At 47.5% G+C, this 20,848-nt stretch overlaps 2 protein-coding genes across 3 annotated transcripts in view; one reads left to right on the forward strand and one right to left on the reverse strand.

Moving 5' to 3' along the window:
• Positions 1-8,085, forward strand: part of RMND5A (required for meiotic nuclear division 5 homolog A) — a 79,307-nt gene extending 71,222 nt beyond the window's left edge. The window contains exon 10 of the transcript XR_007462329.1: positions 7,131-8,085. The gene's annotated coding sequence lies outside the window, so the exon portion shown is untranslated. The remainder of the gene's footprint in view (positions 1-7,130) is intronic.
• CD8A (CD8 subunit alpha) lies at positions 160-5,524 on the reverse strand. Of its 2 annotated transcripts, none has more exons than XM_049651862.1 (6): positions 5,121-5,243; positions 4,637-5,032; positions 3,947-4,057; positions 3,616-3,726; positions 2,949-2,979; positions 160-283 (listed from the first exon to the last, which is right to left on the reverse strand). In XM_049651862.1, exons 1-6 carry the CDS (start codon positions 5,167-5,169, stop codon positions 232-234), a joined length of 750 nt encoding a protein of 249 aa, XP_049507819.1. In that variant the 5' UTR covers positions 5,170-5,243; the 3' UTR covers positions 160-231. The 2 variants fall into 2 exon arrangements, with proteins under 2 accessions (XP_049507819.1, XP_049507818.1); XM_049651861.1 differs by lacking the exon at positions 160-283 and adding an exon at positions 1,350-2,465 and having other exon boundaries at positions 5,121-5,524.
• Positions 8,086-20,848: the final 12,763 nt, after the last annotated feature.

The following is a 20,848-nucleotide window of genomic DNA, read 5'->3' on the forward strand; positions in this document are numbered from 1 at the left end:
GGTATCGTAACCCTTGTGGTGTATTGTAGACATACAGTCTTGTTTTGTGTCAACTGAGGAAAACACATAAAGAAAAAGTCACTTCCCCACCCCACCCCCATGAAAATAATAATGAGAACAGATACATTAAGAAGGAAGCTGGAAAAACAGAAAGGGAAGGACTGTTACTGTCCTCATAAAGAGAGTTTTATTTGGTCTTGTAGTGGCTGGTGCATGGGGCCCATCTCCATGTTAGACGTATCTCTCTGAAGGGCTAGGCTTGCCTCCTGCTCTGACCACGGGCCTGAAAGAGAGACAGGTGACCAACTGTTACTGCAGCAAGAGTCCCCACGGTGTGATGCAACATCCATGCATGTCTCCCCACCCTCTCCAGCCTCCCGGCCCCTGAGGCCCCTCCAGGGCCTGAGGACTTGTCCCTGGAACACCAGCATGGGGCTGGGTGAGTGATGTCAGCAACCCTGTCAAGCATCACGTGTCTGTCGTCTCGCGGTCACAGCTACCTGAGGAGTGAGGGGCACTGGGAATGAGAGACTGGAGAACTTGCCCAAGGTCACATATCTAGGAGGTGGTGGAGCCAGGGTCTGAACCCAGTTTGTCTAGCTTCTTGGAGCCTTTGTCAGGGTACCCATGGAGGTGACAAAAAGAGGCTGATAACCAACATCATCAGTTGACCTGATTCTCAGCCCCTGGGAGGATCACAGGGATAGGGGAGGATGTGAGCAAACCACCACCATCAGCCACGCAGAGCTACTTTATCTCACACAAACAACCCACATTTGATGTCACACTAAAAATGTGTGTTAATTCAGTACTGGGCTAGTGCCTCCTAAATGGGCTAATGCATCATGAGTGTCATGTCTACGCACACCATCCTCCCAAATGTCTCTGTGGAAGCTGAGCTGCCCTCAGTCATCACTAGATATGTTAACTCAGGCATGTGGATCCCTGAGATATGCTTACTCAGTATAGCTTTGCATTCTAGGGCAGAGTTGTGTTCTCAGTTCCTTTTTCTTTTTTTAAGTTTATTTATTTTGAGAGAAAGAGTGCATGGGAGGGGCAGCGAGACAGAGAGAGAGAATCCCAAGTAGGGTCTGCACCATCAGTGCACAGCCTGATGTGGGGCTCAGACTCACAAACCGTGAGATCATGACCTGAGCCAAGATCAAGAGTCAGACATTGAAACAACTGAGCCATCCAGGTGCCCCTCTCCGTTCATTTCAGAATGAGAATTTTCAGAAAAGATACAGATAAGGGATGATTCTCCTCCAAAAGCTCCCAACTGCACCCCAAGTACTTGAAAATGCTAAAAATCTTTCTCTGTTTTGAAAGGGTCTTTATCTCCTTGTTATAGCATTTAAAACAGGCATTGGAAATTCATTACATTTCCACGGTTACATATATATATATATATATATATATATATATAAAGATATATGCGATAGTGAAGTTGACTTCCTGCAGGGAAATATCAAGGAGTGTGAAATGCAAACCCTAGGAATGAAACTTGAAATAATTTGGGGGCGCCTCAAAAATTAATGACTCCGTTAAGTGTCAGAGTCTTGATCTCAGCTTAGGTCATAATCTCACAGTTGGTGAGTTCAAGCCCCACATCGGGCTCTGCACTGATGGTGCAAAGCCTGCTTGGGATTCTGTCTCTCCCTTCTCTCTGCCCCTCCCCTGCTTGTGTGTATGTGTGTGTGTGTGTGTGTGTGTGTGTGTGTGCATGCGCCCATGCTATCTCTCTCTCAAACTTAAAAAACAAACCTTGAAATATTTTTATCTACTGAAAGAAACCAGTGAATATAATTCTTACATGTTATCCTTAAACAACCCCATCCCCCAACCCCCCAATCGTAGGAAGCAGCCTGAGTTTTGGATAGACATCGCAGCTCTGCTACCTGCTGATTGTATGGCCTTGGACAAGTCACTAAATGTCCTACCCATTAGTTTCCTCATCTGAAAAATGGTGGTCATGGTAACTACTTGTAAAATTGTTATGAAACTTGAAATTAATATATATATGTATATATATGGCTAGTAGCTGGGACTCTGCAGGCTTTATCAAGTGGTTTATTATTATCGATAATCTGGGTGTCATGTCTCTGCCGTCTTTGGTGGGTTTCTTGAACTGAGCTGCTAATCTGTGAGATGGGACTGTGGTATCTCTCACATGGGGTTGCTGTGTGGATAAGAGAGATCCTGAGTGTAGCCCCACCACAGTGCAGGGCTCCAGTGGTGCCAGTGAGATGTTAGGGCAGGGCTGCCTCAGCCTAAGTTCAAAGGACAGTGGAGACGGAGACCTCTCTTCCAGACACTGGTCTTTGTTTTTGTTTTTTTCCTGATCATTTCAGAATGATCACAGCCTGGAATTGGATCAGGGAGTCACTTGAGCTGCCAGATAGTTAACTGCCCCTGCCTCTGGTTCCCTTTTCTTCCATTCCAGTCCTTGGTCATAAATCCAGGCCCTGCATTGACACAGGGAAATTAGGAACCTAGACCATTGTTTATTTGGTTCCCTGATAGAAGATTGGCTCTCTCTCAAAACACTAGACTCTCAAAAATCTAGAACAAGCAAGTGGGAAGGAAAAGTTTTCTTAAGAAAACAATAAAAGCCAGCTGGGATCATCCAGATGAAGAGACCTCAGGTCTTTGAGGAGCTAGGATTCATTGGGGGAATGCTTCAGATGGGATTTTTGGTGCTAGGCCAAATAAGAGGGAGATTTACTATAGTCACACTGCTCTCCCCATTAGCCCAACCCGTGCCCCCATTTCCCCCACAGTGCCTGCCTTGTGCCTCTCTTTGCTCAAGAACTATGCTGATTCCCTGCTCCCAGAATTCCACTGCTGTGGCCTCTCTCTGGGAAGGGTTCCCACCGACTGCTGTTTGGGAAGCCCGGCCTCTGCCCAGGGCTGCCCAGTGTTAGGCCCAGGGATTACAAAACACTCACCTCGGACATTTGCAAACACGTCTTCGGTTCCCTGGATAAGAAAAAGAAGGGGTAAAGTGACTGACCCCCCCCCCCCAACAGTCCCCAGATAGAGTTTCTCCCTCCCTTTTCCTATTTCTTTAGGATTATAACTTTTGAGAGCCAGGTAAGGGAATTTTCCTTCCCTCTTCTCATCAATTTTAAAAAGCATTGAAAATACAGATGTGGGTTAAGATGGGTTAGTACAGTTACCCACGGTGGGACCCAAAGTAGTAGGGGATTCATGAGGAGGCGGCTAAGGGTCAGTCTCAACTCCTCATGGTTTTGACCAGCCTTTCTGGGCACTGGTCCCAGGGCCACAGCGGCAGCCTCCCCCGCGGGCGTTTGTGATAAGCCAGGATCTGTGCGCTCGCTTGTCCTTAGCCAATGGACTCACCACAGCTACGGCCCCTGGGATAAGGGCTCTGTCGTCGGGAAAATGTCCCGGAGAGTGGAAAGCAGAGGGACAAGGGACTTTCTCGAGTTCTGCCTCCAGGAAAAAAATGGGCCCTGCCTTACCCTACAGTGCAGCTCGGAGTCCCAGAAATCTCCATCCTGTCTGCGGGCAAGGGCTGCTTAGAGCAAGCCGCGCAATCGGAGTCAGTGGAGCAGACCGCTTCCCGTGACTCCGCGCTTCCCTAGGACTTACTGTGGCTGCAGATGACGGTGATGACCAGCGACAGGAGAAGGAAGGCGCAGGTCCCAGCCAGGGGTGCCCAGATGTAGATGTCACAGGACAAGTCCAGCCCACTTGCTTCCACTGAAGACACCGAAAACGCCGACATTTAGGAGCCGGCCGGCGATCCTCCCACCCCATACCACCAGCTTGGGCCTGTCTCTTGGGTCCGGATCTGTTTTCCCACCACGTGGACAGCTTTCGCCTCTACCTCCAGGATCAGGGCTGGCCCTAGCGGGGGCTCTCCCTGCGGTCCGCACGGCCCCCGGCCGGTTCCCGCCCCGGGACCTTGTGCCTGTCTCACCTGTGCTGCCCGCTGAAGGCTGGCAGGTCCCCGGGCGCAGAGACACCCGCTGCGACGTGGTGATGGGCGCCTGAGTGGGCGGTCGCGGCGCCGGCGTAGTGGTGGGCTTGACTGCGGGAAAAACACAGCCTAGTTGGAGTCGGACCGGGGACATCTACCTTAACCCTCCCCACTGCCCCACGCGCCTCTGCCCCGGGGGGCGCCTCCTCCGCGCTCGCGGATCTCTGCACTCAAGGCGGGGAGACGGATTAGGGACTTCGAGGATTCGCGCTCACCCCTTTGCGGCGCGCGCGGTACCCTGCCGAGTCCCCGGCTCCGCCAAGCGCACCCGGCGCCTCGGACCGGAACGCAGGAGCCCGCTCCCGGTCACCCAGCCTCTCTCCATGGCTCAACCCGCAAGCTTGCGGGCTTGGGTTGATATCCGCCCGTCACTGACGAGCAAACGCTGACTCACAGAATTTAAGTAACTGCCCAGGAGTAGACGAGCACCCGAACTCGAGCCCAAATCGGCCGGACCTAAGAAGCCATCTTCAGCCTCGACCCAGCCGCATCTTAGCCTCAGCTTCCTCGTCTGTGAAATGGGAGCAGTATTAAGGAGCCCCCCCCCCCACACACACAAGGTCTCTAAGAGGCTCGAAAGCGGGGGGTTCGTGTGAACACGGGTTCAGAGAGGAGTCCTAAACCGCACACCGAGAGGTGCCGCGCCCTGGGCGCTCGGACCTGGCAGGAAGACCGGGACGAAGGCGCTGAAGTACAGAACGGAGTTGCTCACGACCGAGCAGAAATAGTAGCCTTCTTCCTCCTTGCGGAATCTGTGCAGGGTGAGACTGTAGAGGGTGTCCTGAATCCTCTGGCCCGAGATCTGTTTGGGGTCCAGCCCCTCGGCCAACTTGGTTCGGCTTCTGGAGAGGTACGCCAGGAAGATGGGGCGGGCGGCAGGTTCGTTCTTCTGGAAGAGCCAGGTGCAGCCCGGCGCCGCGCTGGACAGCAGCACCTCGCACTGCAGCTCCACCCGCTGGCCGAGCCTGCCCTCCACCTTCCCGGGCGATAAGCGGAACGGGCTCGGCCCGGCGGCTGCGGCGGCATCTGCGGGTGGCAGTTGTCCAGACTGAGCCGGGAGCCCGGCGCCCCGCGTCTGCCCCGCCCCCGCCCTCCCCGAGGGTCGCCAACTCACGAAGCAGCAAGGCCAGCGGCAGGAGCTGGGCAGTCACCGGAGAGGCCATGGCGCACTCGGCGCTGAGTGACACGAGCGGACGCGCGCAGGAGCTGGTGGGACCCCGAGGGGGGAAGTTGCGCCCTTCGCCGGCCGGCCGAGGAGCCAGATTTCGCGTTCGGAGGATGTGATGTCACCCGAAGCCCCGTCGAGGAGAGTGGCCCTGTTTTTCCGCGGTTGCCACCTTCCAGCCCGGTGAGGGGGCTGGGAGGGGGATGGTGGTCCGTGATCTAGATGGGCCATCGAAGTAGGCTTTACAGGACAGCTGGGGTCAGTGGAGAACTGCGGGTTTGTGGATGAAGAAAAAGGCTTGCAAATGACCCTCGGGAAAGGCTCTCTTGTGGGGGCGACGGAGACAGAGGTTTACAAGAGGTGAGGGTGAGGGTGAGCAGGAAAGCAGAGCACACACGTCCCCTTCCTCTGTAGTCACTCAGAATGTCTCTAGCAAGATGGGCACTGAGGGTTGAGGATGGAGAGGCGTTGATGATTTGCAAGCTTCTCTGGCCAGGGGACTCTGGGTGTTCCGCCGGAAGGAGACTACCATGGGGCAGGGGCCACTCAGCCTTGTGTGGTACTGGCGGTCAACTGCTGACCACACCCGTGGAGATTTCTCCCTGTTGCTAAACTTCACCTCACAGGTTTTGTTTTTTTTTCTTGTATGGTGTAGCCACTGCAAACAGTGGGGCCTCTACACCAGTGCCTCTCTTGGCTAGACCTTCAGTCACCCTGCCATGATCATTATTCTCATAAAGGGGATCTGAGAGTGTGACTCCTGGAGGCGCCTATCAAATTCGGGACTGAATGGGAACTGAAACACGGGTTGGCTCCTCCCAACCTCTGCCCAGTCCCCTGGCCCTGCATTCTCACGGGGACTTGAGGTCGTCAAAACTCCTCTTGCCTTCGTTGTTCCCTTTGCAGGAAATACCATTCTGTTTAAGCCCTGGGGCCGGCTCCAGTGCTGTGGGATTTAGACCTCATTCCTCTGTGTACCTGACTTTAGGTGCTTGGCAGGGACATGTGTGTAGCCTGGGTGAATGCCTGGGGGGAGACAGTTTTCTTCCCAGGCTCCTGCACACCGTGTCCCCTTCCTTTTTGTAGATTGCGGTCCTGAAACCTTCCGGCTCCAGTAGGATGCCCCTCCTCCCTTTTCTTATGGTTGCCTGAGCCTTTCTGCTTTGAATCCCATAATGAATGTACCTCACACTGTTGCTACTTCATTCTAGAGTCGAGCCACGTGGCATTATCTGTGCCATGTGTCTGCCCCACCTGTGAGTTTTGCCTGGCGAAGACTGTGTCTCAGACACCCCTCCCCACCATGTCACATCATAGCTTGGGGTGAGCTGTGCTTGCAAAACTTTAAGTGTTGAATGGGCTATAAAAAAAAAAAATTTTTTTTAATGTTTATCTCAGAGAGAGAGAGAGAGACAGAGCATGAGCAGGGGAGGGGCAGAGGGAGAGGGAGACACAGAATCCGAAGCAGGCTCCAGGCTCTGATGCGGGGCTCGAACTCATGGACCATGAGATCATGATCTGAGCCAAAATCGAGATGCTCAACTGACTGAGCCACCCAGGCGCCCCTACCTGTTACATTTTCAAATGGAAAATGAGGGAGGCTGGGGAAGGAAAACCTTTTGTAATGATGGTTATGACTGTGGCTCACAGTAGGGCATCATCCCCTGGCATATAGATGTATACATGTGTGCGTGTGTCCCTGGCTGTGTATACACGGTGCTGTGCCTTAACTCACATGAATGAGGGTGATGGAGAAAGAGCCAAGACAAGACAGGCCATGTCTGTCTCCTGAAAGAGAGCTGCAGCTGGCTTGGAGGCCTTCCAGCCTTGCAGCTAAGAAAAGTGTCAGCCACGAGGGTGGCAGCCCCTTTGTACAGAGCACTACAGAGGGTTGAAGGGAGGGGGATGCCAAGGCAACGTGTGAAACAAAGGAGGCTTTGTGATTTTTTTTTTTTACAGAATGTGGCGGATTCTCGATGCAACCACGAGGACATCCGCTCCGCAGCAAGCAGGAGAGCAGATGCAATCCGCGCGCAAATTCGGGGGATACTTGCATGCAGTAGGGCCAGGTGTGCAGAGGGCTGAGCGGGGCCTGCCCTCCCCTGCCAGGTGCATCCCCTACCCCAAGCCACGGCACTCCAGCGGGGTGGCGTGAAGAAACGAGAACTACACTCCGCCAGGCGAGCCCCTTCTTTTTAAAAACATCCAGAGAGAGACAAGGTAGGAGAGTCACCAGTTTCTGTGCTGAATTGAAGCAAGTCTTTGTTTTTCTGGAGGTGTTCGTTCTTAAAACGTGGAAGTAAAATCATCTTAACTGACATGACACGAAGACACTCAGAAGGCATACACGGGCAGGGCAGGGGTACGAAATTAATCAGGGCTCCGTGCCACAGCTCCTAAGACACTGACTACACGGACAACTTGAAATCAGTGGCCCTGCTGCCTCCTCTTGCCAATCCAGTTCTGTGGGGACAATACTGTCTCCTTGGAAGGAGTTAGCTTGTTTGGGCCTAGAAAGGCCTTTGGGTTCTAGAGTTGACAGGGCTTTGCTTTATCTCAGTGACAAACACCTGTCAACGTCACTCCCACTTTTTCTGGAGAATGTTTCAATCTACAGACACATTGTCAAATTGTATGTCTTTGAGTTTGCATTGTGTTGTTACATATAGATTTAGTTCATTCATTTAAAATGGTGTATAGTAGGGGCGCCTGGGTGGCTCAGTCGGTTGGGTGGCCGACTTCAGCTCAGGTCATGATCTCACGGTCCGTGAGGGCTGTGAGTTCAAGCCCCGAGTCGGGCTCTGTGCTGACAGCTCAGAGCCTGGAGCCTGTTTCGGATTCTGTGTCTCCCTCTCTCTGACCCTCCCCTGTTCATGCTCTGTCTCTCTCTGTCTCAAAAATAAATAAATGTTAAAAAATAAATAAATAAATAAATAAATAAATAAATAAAATGGTGTATAGTAGCATTATCTTGTGAATACATGACAGTTCAGGGGTCCTCAAACCAGAGTATTCATACCCCTGGGGGACAAGGAGGCTGTCTGCGGGGATGCACGATATTTGAAGGGGCTCATTTTCTAGATCCTCAACTGCCATTGGTTCTCTTTCCTAAGACGGATCTGCCCAGGAACAGATGTCTGTGTCTTGTCTTCATGTTGATTCTCTTTCCCTGCCTTCTTTTTCATAATTGCTGTTTGCTTGCTTTAAAACAAAAAGGCAGACCTGCTACCATCCCGTACGTTACGGGGCAATGCCCAGGAGGTTCGAAACCCTCTGTGGGCAACAAGGGGAAACACCCAGATATTTTTCATTCCATGCCCATTCCTTTAGGAATAAACATTTCTCCTGAGGAGAGTCCCGGAGATCCTGGCAAAGAGGGTGTCTGGGAGAAATGCTGGATGAGCACTTTATGGCCAACTCCTTGGCCCCATCACTTTACTCACCTCTCTTTTGGAGAGCTACAATGCAGAAGCCACACAGTTACTATAGGAGGTGCGCTCATTCCTAACGTGTTCATTAGCATTGCATTGCAAAGGGAACCAGGCTTCCTTTTCTTTCTTTCTTTTTTTTTTTTTTTTAAGTTTATTTCTTTTGAAAGAGAGAGAGAGCAGGGGAGGAGCAGAGAGAGATGGATAGAAAGAGAATCCCAAGCAGGCCCGCTCTGTCAGCGCGAAACCCAATGTGGGGCTCGAACTCCCAAACCGTGAGATCATGACCTGAGCCAAAGTTGTATACTTGACCGACAGAGCCACCCAGGTGCCCCCAGACTTCCTTTTCAACACACAGTCTGATTTGCTACTTGGTTTGACATTGAAGACTGGCTTTGCCAATGACATTAGTTGGCAGCATTTTTATGTGCAACGAATCAAATGAGGTAAAGATCCTCAGCTCCAAAGTTTTGATGAAAACAAAGTTTAAAGTCTATGGTAAAATAAAAACATTTAATTAAAATATAGTTTTGTCAAATCTGTATTGAAATTAAAAATATTTATATTTCCCCAACCCCTTCTAAGTCCATCAGCGAGGGCCGTTGCTTCTAGGTGAGATAAGAATGGTACAGTTCAGGGGCGCCTGGGTGGCTCAGTCGGTTGAGTGGCCGACTTTGGCTCAGGTCACGATCTCGCAGTCCGCGAGTTCGAGCCCCGCGTTGGGCTCTGGGCTGATGGCTCAGAGCCTGGAGCCTGCTTCCGATTCTGTGTCTCCCTCTCTCTCTGCCCCTCCCCCGTTCATGCTCTGTCTCTCTCTGTCCCAAAAATAAATAAACGTTAAGAAAAAAAAAAAAAAAGAATGGTACAGTTCATAGGTTTGAGTAAATAGGTATTGGTAAAGCCTGTCTTAGTCGGCTTCCAGAAACTGAGAAGTGAGTAACTCTAAAGATAGTAATCAAGCCACTTGCAGTTCAGTGGTTCCCAAGTCTTTGCTTTCAACACAATTGAAAGAAGACCTACTAGATTTGCCAACTGTTAGGGGCTGAAGTGTGTATGTCCCCTGAAAATCCTATTTTGAAATCCTAACCCCCAGTACCTCAGAATATAACCTTATTGGAGATAGGGTTTTATTAAAAGTAAAGTCAAGTTAAAATGAGGTCATTAGGGTGGGTCCTAATCCAATATAACTGGTGTCCTTCTAAAGAGGGTACATTTGGATACAGACACATACCCTGGGAGAATGTCATGTGAAAATAAAGGCAGAGATCACGGTGATGATTCTACAAGCCAAGAAACCGAAAGATGGTGGGGAACGCACCAGAAAGTAGGGGAGAGGGAAAGCAGATCTTTCTCACAGCCCTGAAAGGGAACAAACTCACCCCTGATCTTGGACTTGTAGCTTCCCGAAACTGTGAGACTATACATTGCTGTTGTGGAGCCGCTGGTTTGTGGTACTTTGTTTACAGCAGCCCTTGCAAAGTAATACAGTAACGACTAGATCATTAAAATGGCTTTTTGTTGGTAGCTCACTATTGTGGTTTTATTTTTTAAATTTTTTTTAATGCTTTATTTTTTGAGAGAGAGACAGAGCGTGAACAGGGGAGGGGCAGAGAGAGAGAGAGAGAGAGAGAGAGAGGGAGACACAGAATCCGAAGCAGGCTCCAGGCTCTGAACTGTCAGCACTGAGCCCAATGTGGAACTCGAACCCACCCATGAACTGCAAGATCATGACCTGAGCTGAAGGTGGACGCTTAACTGACTGAGCCACCCAGGCGCCCTGTGGTGTTCTTTTTTCTTTCTTTCTTTCTTTTTTTTTTTTTTGAAAAAGTTAAAAGATTTAGCGTCTCTGCTACAACCAAACCAACTATTTATAAGAACAAGATTCCTCAGTGCTTACACTGGATGAAAAGAAGGTAGGAAAATAATTGATGTTGAACCCTGTCTCATTTTAGCAATAGGTAATAATTTCTTATGGGTTCATTAACTAATTGGGCCTTATCCATCTCTTTAAGAGCTGAATTTCCCCTAAAAGTTATTTTTTTATAAAAATTCTTATTTTGACACTGCATTATAAGAAACAATACAGAGCTCTCATATACTCTTTACCCAGTGTCTCCCAATGGTAACATTTTGTAACTATAGTACAGTATTACCAAAGGCTACTTTTTATGTTTAACATTTCATTTTCAATATAACTTCTGTTGTTTTTGAGCAGTCTACACTGCCAATAGCTGTAATGATGGCATAATCTAAGTAAATTTTTAATACTTGGAAATTCATGGTTATAGGAAATTAAAATTTCATTTTATATGCTTTTCTGGCAGAGAAGTCTGATCAATAAAAGCTCTTCAAGCATAAAAACATACTACATTAGGATAAACTTCTATGCAGGAAGATGGGTAGAATTCATAAATTAGAGGGAAAAAAGGAATGATGAAAAATTTTCAAAAGTTAAAGAACATGTTCTTGCTTTTAAAAACAGGTGAGGGTTGGGGCGCCTGGGTGGCTCAGTTGGTTAAGCCTCCGTCTCAGGTCATGATCTCACGGTTAGTGAGTTCGAGCCCCGCATCGAGCTCTATGCTGACAGTTCAGAGCCTGGAGTCTGCTTCGGATTCTGTGTCTCCCTCTCTTTCTGCTCCTTCCCCTGCTCATGCTGTGTCTCTCTCTGTCTCTCTCAAAAATAAATAAACATTAAAAAAAAAAAAAACAGTGAGGGTGGAAATAAAATTGATACATTATTTATTCATATTCTATCAGAAAAAGTTAAAAAGTGATGTAAAGGTTTTATTGGTAAAGCCTGTCTTAGTCGGCTTCCAGAAACTGAGAAGTGAGTAACTCTAAAGATAGTAATCAAGCCACTTGCAGTTCAGTGGTTCCCAAGTCTTTGCTTTCAACAATATTGAAAGAAGACCTACTAGATTTGCCAACTGTTAGGGGTTGAAGTGTGTATGTCCCCTGAAAATCCTATTTTGAAATCCTAACCCCCAGTACCTCAGAATATAACCTTACATATAATTTTTACAACACATTGGAATTATATATTTTACATCTATTTATGATGAAAAATGCTTGATGTCAAGTTAAAATGGAGTGAAGGAATATACCTACATTCATAACAGCATCATTCACAAGAGCTACGACGTGGAGGCAACCCAGGTGTCCCCCGATAGATGAAAGATAAGCAAATGTGGGATGTCCACACAATGGAATATTATTGAACTTTTAAAAAGGAAGGAAATTTTGACATATACTACAACGTGGCTAAACCCTGAAAACCTTATGACGAGTGAAATAAGCCAGTCACAAAGGGACAAATACTGTGCTCAGATCCATAGAGACAGAAAGTAGATTGACAGTTGCCATGAGCTGGGGGGCAGAAGGTTGGGGCGTTATTATTTGATGAGTACAAAATTGGAGTTCTGGAGATGGATGGAGATGGATGGAGATGGATGGTAGTGATGTCTGTACCATAATGTGAATGTACTTAATACCACTGAACTCGACACTGAGAAATGGTTAAGATGGTAAATATTATACATATTTTACCACAATAAAAACTTCAAAAAAAAAAAAAAAAACCAAGTAAAGGAGCACAGAGTCTTTCATCTTTGGGGTGGGATACAAGAGCAGTAAAATCTGATAACAACCGCCACTCTTTATTTATCCATTCCTTTGTGTTTTTTTATTTAAAAAATTTTATGTTTATTCATTTTTGAAAAACAGAGAGAAACATAGCACAAGCAGGGGTGGGGCGGAGAGAGAGGGGGACACAGAGTCTGAAGCAGGCTCCAGGATGTCAGCACAGAGCCCAACGCGGGGCTTGAACTCACGAATGCAAGATCAAGACCTGAGCCACAGTCAGATGCTCAACCAACTGAGCCACCCAGGCACCCCTCTCTGTTCCTTTCTTAATGGATCTTTAGGCTGTTTCTAGTTTTTGCCGTTATAAACAATGCTACAGTGAGTATCCTTGTGAATATTTCCTACAGTCTATGTACAAGATTTTCTCTAGGGTGTCAGCTTGGGAGAGGAAGGGCTTCAAGAGGATGCCAACTGACCTGGAACATGGGCTTCTCTTCAACCTCCCTAGCTATTGGCAAGTTTCTCTCCAAAGTGATGATACCAGTTTATCCTCACACCAGCTGTGGATGAGTTTCCATTTACCCACGCGCTTTATAATTCTTAGTTTGGTCAGTCTTTTCAATTCTGTCGCTCTGATAGATGAGTTGGTATCTTGTTGTTTAAACTTGCATCTCCCTGACTAAGGTTGAGAGACAGTGTGTCCTTCCCATGCGGCCATTCAGCTGACCTCTTCCGCCAAATGCCTGTCTGCATTCTTTGCCTACAGGTCTGTTGAACATTTAAAAGACAAATTTTGTTGGTGCTTAGAGAACCTGATTTCTTTCTAACCAGTTGTGCAGTATTGATTCCACAATAAATGAGGCTTCAGCTCTCCTTTTTCTTTCTGGCTGTGCTGAGTCCTGCTGTACTCATGGTTAAGGCTCTGGCAAAAACAAACAAACAAACAAACAAACAACAACCCAGGTGCAAAATAAACTTACAAAAACGGCTCACTTACTTCCTTTCTTCCCTCCTTCCTTTCCTCCTTCTTCTTCCTTCCTTTCTTTTTCTTCCTTTCTTCCTTTGTTTTTTCTTTCTCCTTTCCTTTCCTTTCCTTTCCTTTCCGTTCCTTTCCTTTTCTTTCTCTTTCTCTTTCTCTTTCTCTTTCTCTTTCTCTTTCTCTTTCTTGAGACAATTTGTTGTCTTGACCCAGTGTATCCAAGATAGAAACTTGAAAAGTCAGTGGAAATGTTTCTTTGTACACAAGATGGTTACTTCTTTACTTGGGCGCTGGTGGAGGATCCATGAAGTAAGCTCAACGCAGCCATAAGGCTTTCACTCTCATGTTTTATAAACTGTGACCTTGCCCGTGGGAAGCCCCCGTGCTACTTTCTGAGGGCATCTTCGTGGTTCTCTTCAGATACCTGCTCGGTGAGCTGTGGAAGCTGGAGGGCGCAGCAATGGAAAATTGCAAGGGCGGGGGTGGGAGGCGATTGTTTCCACAGCTAACCACCCTCGCCTGGGGCAGGCGGAAAAGGTTCCAACTCGTCCTACAGCCCAATGACCCATTAATTACAGTTTCCTCCTCTGCGAACAGGAAGACAGGAGAGTGAAGAGGAAGGTAGAAGGCGAAGCTTGAGAAGGAGAGAAAAGACCTGGAAACCCAAGGGCTCTCCCCATCCTCCCTCCCTCCTCCTGTAGTCCTCCAGCTCCTCCCTCCTCTTTCCGTTTTTCTGGGAGCGGAGTGAAAGGGGTGAGAGGGTTTCCCAGGAAGGTTTGCAATTTCTCAGGTTAGCAGGAATGGGAGAAATGAGCCTCCTCTCCGCACCTGACATTGAGGCGAACTGTCCATCAGGAACATTCCTAGCGCAGAGCGGTGCAAGAGGACTCCCTAGGCCCCACAGTCAGCTTCTAACTTGGACTGTGGAGAATGTGTTCCCATGCCCCCCCCCCAACCCCAGGCGGGTGTGCAGTGGAGGGGAGCTACGTGGAGCCGGGGTGCGGGTGGGGCCTGCAGCTGGTGTCCTGCTTCACCGCACCGTTTCCAGTGCTGCAGGTCCCCAAGCCAAAGGGGACAGGCAAGGAAACACGTGATACCAGATGGGGGGTGCCAGGATGTGGTGGGTGCAGCGAGGACAGGAGCCCAGCCAAAGTCGCCACCCTTAGCAGGGGGGCGGAGGGAGGCTGGGGGAAGGCGACCAGGGCGACCAGCGCAGCTGCACCTGAACCCAGTCTTCACCGAGGCGGCGACAAGCAGCGCTGGGGAGCCAGGCTGAAGGCGCACTCACGGCCTACGCGGAACGGAGGGTTTGGGGAATCTGCACCAGCCAGGTCGCTTGAGGCAGAGTTGATAGACAGGAGGTGGGGCCATTGTAAGGGGTTTGCACCCCCTTCCCTTCTCAGTTGCTCATTCTGCGCCATTCTCTGGGCCAGCCTGGGAAGATGTCTAAGGTATCCACGCTGCTTGATCCAGGGCCGGGATCCCTCCCACCATTTCGCACAGAATTTATTTTTCTGTGCGTAGCAAGCTCCCGAACAAAAGCAGCCAGCACATTTCCCACTCTTACCCCAGGAGACAGTGGCCCCTAAAGAAAGTCAGGGCTTGGCCTTCTGCCCCTGCCCCCCCCCCCCCCCCCCCCCCCGAGGAAGAAAACATTACATTACATTACATTACATTACATTACATTACATTACATTACATTACAAACATTACATTATAGAGGAAGAAAAACGGAGTCCCAGGAGGGTGAGCATTTTACTACAAGTAACTCAGGAGGGCCTCCCTAAACTGGGTCTAGCAGCCCAGGACGCTCCCCACCACGCCCGCCCGGTGCCCACCGTGGATGAAAGCTAATGCGCCGCTCCGTCCAGCAGGGGGCGATGTTGCTCTGGTTTTTACCCCCCTCTAGTGGGGAGTGGGGATGAGGGGTGAGGGGTGGTGGGGGTGGGTAATCCGATTCAGTCCGCGCTTGACCACAAGCAAAACGGAAGCAGGTGCGAGTTCCCACCGGGTGCCCAGCCTCGTTCAACCTCCCCACATAGCCCCAGTCTTCCCCGGCTGTAGCTCCCCCCCCCTGCCTTTCTCAAGATCCCCACTCTGACTCCCTAGTCCTTTTCCAGGCTCCTTAGAGCCCTATTTTTCTTCGGCGACGGGGATTAGTATTGGGAGGGGGTGGGGTGGGTGGAGGGTGGGTTTGCATTTTAACAGGGGATCAAATGACGAGTTAAAGATGGAATTTCTGGCCCAGTAGTGGGGGTGGAGGAGAGATTTCAGGTAGACTCTTAATTGCCCCCAATGTCTGAATAGCTACCATTAGTCTTAAGCCATCTGTGCAATGCCTTGTCCCTAGAAATAGCTAGAATGTCAACGCTTTAATGGTAGGTAGGAATCCCCACTTTGAGAACCCCTCTTGTTTGGGCCAGGCTGCGATTTCTCCCAATTCAACATCCCGAAGAGGGACCGACTGGAGATCGGAGATCCCGCGCGGTCCCGGGAGCCGGGAGGCCCGGCTGGGGCGTGACCTGGTCGCTGTCTGGGGCTCCCCAGGTGGGGACGGCTCGGCCGAGGTACGGAGGGAACGCGGGCAGAGGTCCCCAGGCTTGGTCCTCCGGACCCGGAGCCCCGAGAGGGGGCCCTAGGCCAGGGGCGGGGGCGGGGCCGTAGGAGAAGGGGAGCGTCGGGCAGGAAGCGGTTGGGGTCGGTCGGAGGCGGGGTGGGGGGGGAGGGGGGAAGGGGCTCCGGGTTGTCCTTGGGGCAGGCGGAGCATCCGGTCTCCGGCCTCCCACCCACTCGGGGCTTGGAGGTAGCTGTTCTGGGATGGGTCCGGGCGGCGGGTGCAGGCTCGCGCGCCCCGGACTCGGGTTGGGTCTGCGAGAGGGGGGAAGTCTTGGAGCGCTAAGGTGGGTGGTGACAGGAGCCGTGCCTCTCCGAGGTTCCCGGGACCTGTTCACCCATTTCATTCCGCGTTTGGTTTCAGTTTACTGGAGGGCCCGGCCCTGAGCTGGCCCTGGCGGTGCTTGGAGCCAGGGCCCCTCGGTCAAAATGCGTCATGCTGTCAGCCGCTGACAAGTGTTTAGGCCCCGTCAGTTTCTTCTGCTGGCGTGAATCCTTGGTTTTGGTTATTCACGTGGATCCTGAACTGATTAGACCCAGCAATGGGGGGGTAGGGGGTGGGGAGCAGGGGTAAGGGGTGGACAGTGCTTCACTCAGACCTCTAAATCCCTCCCTGCCTCAGATGTACACAATCGGTATTTACCCTAAGAAAGTTTTGCCTTCTTTCTTAGACTAAAAATATTTTGGAAAATATAAAATGGAAAAGAAAGAGAAACATAATCACTCATGGTGTCAACAGTTGTTTTGGTATCATTTTTTTGTCCTTTTTTGTTCTGATCCTGTACTGATGTATTTTTTATTTTTTTTCCATCATTGTCATCATATTTCCTCTTCAGGTTTCCAGCCTGCTTTTTAAAATTCCTATATCATACACATTTCTTTGATAACAGGTGCATCATGAATCTCACCTGATATCAGCATAATATCCTGCTCATATTTTGCCCAGTCAGTCCCCAGTTAGCTGGACATGTAGGTCGTGCCTACTTTTTCATTATGACATAGTGATTTCTAAATAGTATGTAATTTTTAATATTTTTTCTTTTTTTTCTAAATAGTATACAATTTCAATTTTTACTTAATTACCTCAAGAGTTTTTAAAAGGTGTTAACAATTTTCTAAGTGGGTAGATTTTCCCCATTTGTTTTGCATTTTATTGCCCTCTAGTCTGAGAATGTGGTCCATGTTGAAGCTTTCTGAAAATTTTTCAGCTTTTGATTGATGGTTGATTTTGTCAATAACTTTAGGCATACTGTTGAATGAATGATTGAGCACGAAATTCTGTATGTTAGATCAAGCTTAGTAAAATACATTATCCATTCCTACTCTGTCCTTTATCTTTATCTACTTGATCTGCTAATTTCTGAAAGAACTGTAATTTTTCAAACTATGTTTGTGGATTTACCATTTCCTTTTTATAGTTCTTTCTAACAGTTTGTGCCTTACATATTTTATTTATTAAGATGTTTTCCAGCTTCATTGAGGTGCAGTTGACATGTAACATTGTGTAAGTTCAAGGTGTACAATATAATGATTTAATATATGTATATATTGTGAAAATGATTATCACAATAAGGTCAGTTAACACATCCATCACCTCACGTAATTACATTTTTTCCCCATGTGTGTGTGAGTTGAGAACATTTAAGATTTACTCTTAGCAACTTTCAAAGATACAATACAGTATTGTTAATTGTAGTCATCATGCTGTACGTTACATCCCGAAAATGTGTTCATCTTATAACTGGACTTTGTACCCTTTGGCCATTGTATTTCCATGTTACGATGATAAACAAATTGGGACCATCTGAGTGCCTTAGTGGGTTTTGGTTGGGGTCGTTATCTTACGGGTTCATGAATTACTTCAGAGGCGCTTGGAATGCTCTCTTTCCCCCCCGCCCCCCCCCCCGGCTGCCCCTCCTCCCTCTCAGAATAAGTAAACTTAAAAAAAGAACAAATAAACAAATTGGCTTATATATCTTTTTATGGATTTTGAATTATTTTCTCAGTCTGGATTTTTGGAAGGAAAGGGTGTTGAAAGCCAAACTGGGATTTGACAAATCCTGAGGATTTGACAAATGCACACTGTAGGCTGCCACAGTTGGCTTGCTTTACTAACTCCGGTCGGCAGCAGGTAAAAAAAAAAAACCAAAAACCCAGAAAACAAAAAGAACAACAAAACCAAAAGAAAAAAAGAACAAAGAACAAAAACAAAAGCAGGACATTATTATTTTTGAGGTAGGATATAAGATATTTTAAAAGATTTGCTTTGATATTTATTGAAGTTGACTTTTTTCCCCCGCAAGTCTGATAATCAGTTGAATTTTCTTTGCTGTGTGTGGATTGTTTGTTCGTGTCCTTTTGTGTTTCTGTTTTCTAACTTGTAACTTGAGGAGGTTAATCTCTTTCAAGTCGTACATTCTAAGAATTATGTTTATATTTATTTGACTGCCAAACACCTTATTGACAAAGAAAAAAATCCAGTGATCAAGCCAGATACCACAAATTCTCCCTGACTGCCTCCCACCCTGCTACCCCTGGACCTGAGCAGACCTTTCAGTGTAGCATACAAAGCAGGTAGGGGTACTGTGGAGCCTAAAGTTTACACAATTAAGGGGGAGGGTGCTTTTTAAGATTTTTTTTTAGAGTGGTGAGATTTTAGGGTAACTGGGCTGAAATATGGAGGAAAGTGATGCCCACTGAGATTACATGATTTTCCTGGTATTGATAACATTCCTGTTTCATTGTCCCTAAGGTAAAGGGAGTTTGGTGGAGAGGGAGGAGAAAGCAAGATGTGGGAAGCTGGAGGGGCACCTAGGTGGCTCAGTCAGTTGAAGCGTCAACTTCAGCTCAGGTCATGATCTCATGGTGTGTGAGTTTGAGCCCCGTGTCGTGTCGTACTCTGTGCTTGCTGACAGCTTGGAGCCTGGAGCCTGCTTCAGATTCTGTGTCTCCTTCTCTCTCTGCCCCTCCCCTGCTCACGCTCTCTCTCTCAAAAACAAAATAAACATTAAGAAAAAAAAAAAAAAAGGTGTGGGAAGCTGAGTCTTATGGTTTTTTTCCAGGACTAAGAAGATGAGGAATAGCCCAGCCTGTCATACGCAAGTGGCCCCATCCATTTATCCTGTCCAAGTGATCAGTAGAGATGACCCTTCTTTCATTTCTGATATTAGTAATTAGTGTCTTCTCCCTTTCTTTCTTGGTTGGCCTGGCTAGCAATTTATTAATTTAATTGATCTTTCCTAAGAACCAGCTTTTAGCTTTATTGATTTGCTCTATTGTTTCCTTGTTTTCCATATCATTGACTTCTGCTCTCATTTTTATTTCTTTCCTTCTGCTTTGCTTTAGGCTTAAATTGCTTTTCTTTCTTTCATTTCTCAAGGTGGAAGCTTAGGTTATTGATTTTAGATCTTCCTTTCTTTTTAATATAGGCATTTAGTGCTGTAAATTTCCTTAGAGGCACTGCTTTGGCTGTATCCCACCCATTTTGATAAGTTGTATTTTCGTTTTTGCCTAGTTCAAAATATTTTTAAATTTCTCTTGAGACTGGTTCTTTGACGCATGTGTTATTAAGAAGTATGTTGTTTAGGGACTCCTGGGTAGCTCAGTTGGTTAAGCGTCCGATTCTTCGTTTCGGCTCAGGTCATCATCCCATGGTTCATGGGTTCGAGCCCTGTCAGCCCAAGAGCCTGCTTGGGATTCTCTTTCTCCCTCTCTTTCTGCTGCTACCCTGCTAGCACACATGTGCACACACACACTCTCTCTCTCAAAATAAATAAACTTAAAAAACTAGAAAAAGAAGTATGTTGTTTAATCTCCAAATATTTGGGGATTACCCAGATATCTTTCTGTCATTGACTTATAGTTTAATTTCATTGTAGTCTGAGACCATACTTTGTACGGTTTCTATTCTTGTAAATTTGTTAAAGTATGTGTTATGGGCCAGAAGGTGGTCTGTTTTGGTAAATATTCCGTGTGAGCTTGGGAAGAATGTGTCTTCTGCTCTTGTTTGATGGAGTGTTCTATAAATGTCAACTAAATCAAGTTGGTTAAAAATGCTATTCAAGTCAATTAACTCATTACTGATTTTCTGCCTGCTGCTTAGAGAAGGGTGTTGAAATATCCAACAATTATAGTGGATTTGTCTCTTTCTCTTTGCAGTCAGGCCATTTTTTTATCTCACATATTTTGACGCTCTGTTGTTAGGTGCATACACGAGGAATTGTTAAGTCCTCTTGGAGAACTGAGCTCTTCAACATGATGTAATGCCTCTTTTTAATCCTGATAATTTTCCTTGTTCTGAAGTCTCCCCCATCTGAAATTAAAATGACTACAAAATAAAGTGCTTTCTTTTGATAAGTATTAACATGATGCAGCTTTCCCCATCCTTTTGCAGCCCATAAAGGGCCTACTTTCCTTTAAAGTAGGCTCCGTGTATGGGGCACGGGGGTGACTCAGTCCATTAAGTGTCTGACTTTTGATTTCAGGTCAGGTAATGATCTCACAGTTTGTGGGACTGAGTTCTGCACTGGGCTCCGTGCTGAGTGTAGAGCCTGCTTGGGATTCTTTCTTTCTCTCTCTCTCTCTCTTTCTCTTTCTCTCAAAAGAAATAAATGAACATTTTTTTAAAAAAGAAGTAGGCTGCTTATAGACAACGTATGGTTGGGACTTGCTTTTTATACTCTGAAAATCTGTCTTTTGGTTGGTGTATTTAGACCATTCCCATTTGAAGTGATTATTGATGTGATGGGATAAATACCTATCATATTTGTAACTGTTTTTATTTTATTTTTGCCTCTGTGGCATCCATATAAATAGTTATTTCTCAGTGTTTTCCTGGCATGTGCCTGAACAACATCATGCCTACCTATGGGTGCAGCAGAATGTGCTTCCTCACAGCCATCCATAAGGAGGCAGGTCCAAAAATGTTCATGCAGCATGGCCTATGAAGTGAATTTTTGGAGAAAACCCAGTGTTCATCAATGGGGCAGTGGGAACTTAAATTATGGTTCACTGACCTCAAGGGATACCATCTAGCAGTTAAAAGCAAGTCAATATAGGGGCACCTGGGTGGCTCA

This window comes from Panthera uncia, assembly GCF_023721935.1.
Source record: "Panthera uncia isolate 11264 chromosome A3 unlocalized genomic scaffold, Puncia_PCG_1.0 HiC_scaffold_12, whole genome shotgun sequence".
Taxonomy (NCBI): Eukaryota; Metazoa; Chordata; class Mammalia; order Carnivora; family Felidae; genus Panthera; species Panthera uncia.

What these genes read in the sequence shown, in the direction of transcription:
- CD8A (XM_049651861.1), bottom strand. Translation starts at nt 5,169, where the DNA reads ATGGCCTCTCCGGTGACTGCCCAGCTCCTGCCGCTGGCCTTGCTGCTT. An exon ending in CCAGGGCGCGGCACCTCTCG is followed by an intron (nt 4,058 to 4,636) that starts GTGTGCGGTTTA and finishes TTTTTCCCGCAG; the next exon opens with TCAAGCCCACCACTACGCCG. An exon ending in GCCTTCAGCGGGCAGCACAG is followed by an intron (nt 3,727 to 3,946) that starts GTGAGACAGGCA and finishes CGGTGTCTTCAG; the next exon opens with TGGAAGCAAGTGGGCTGGAC.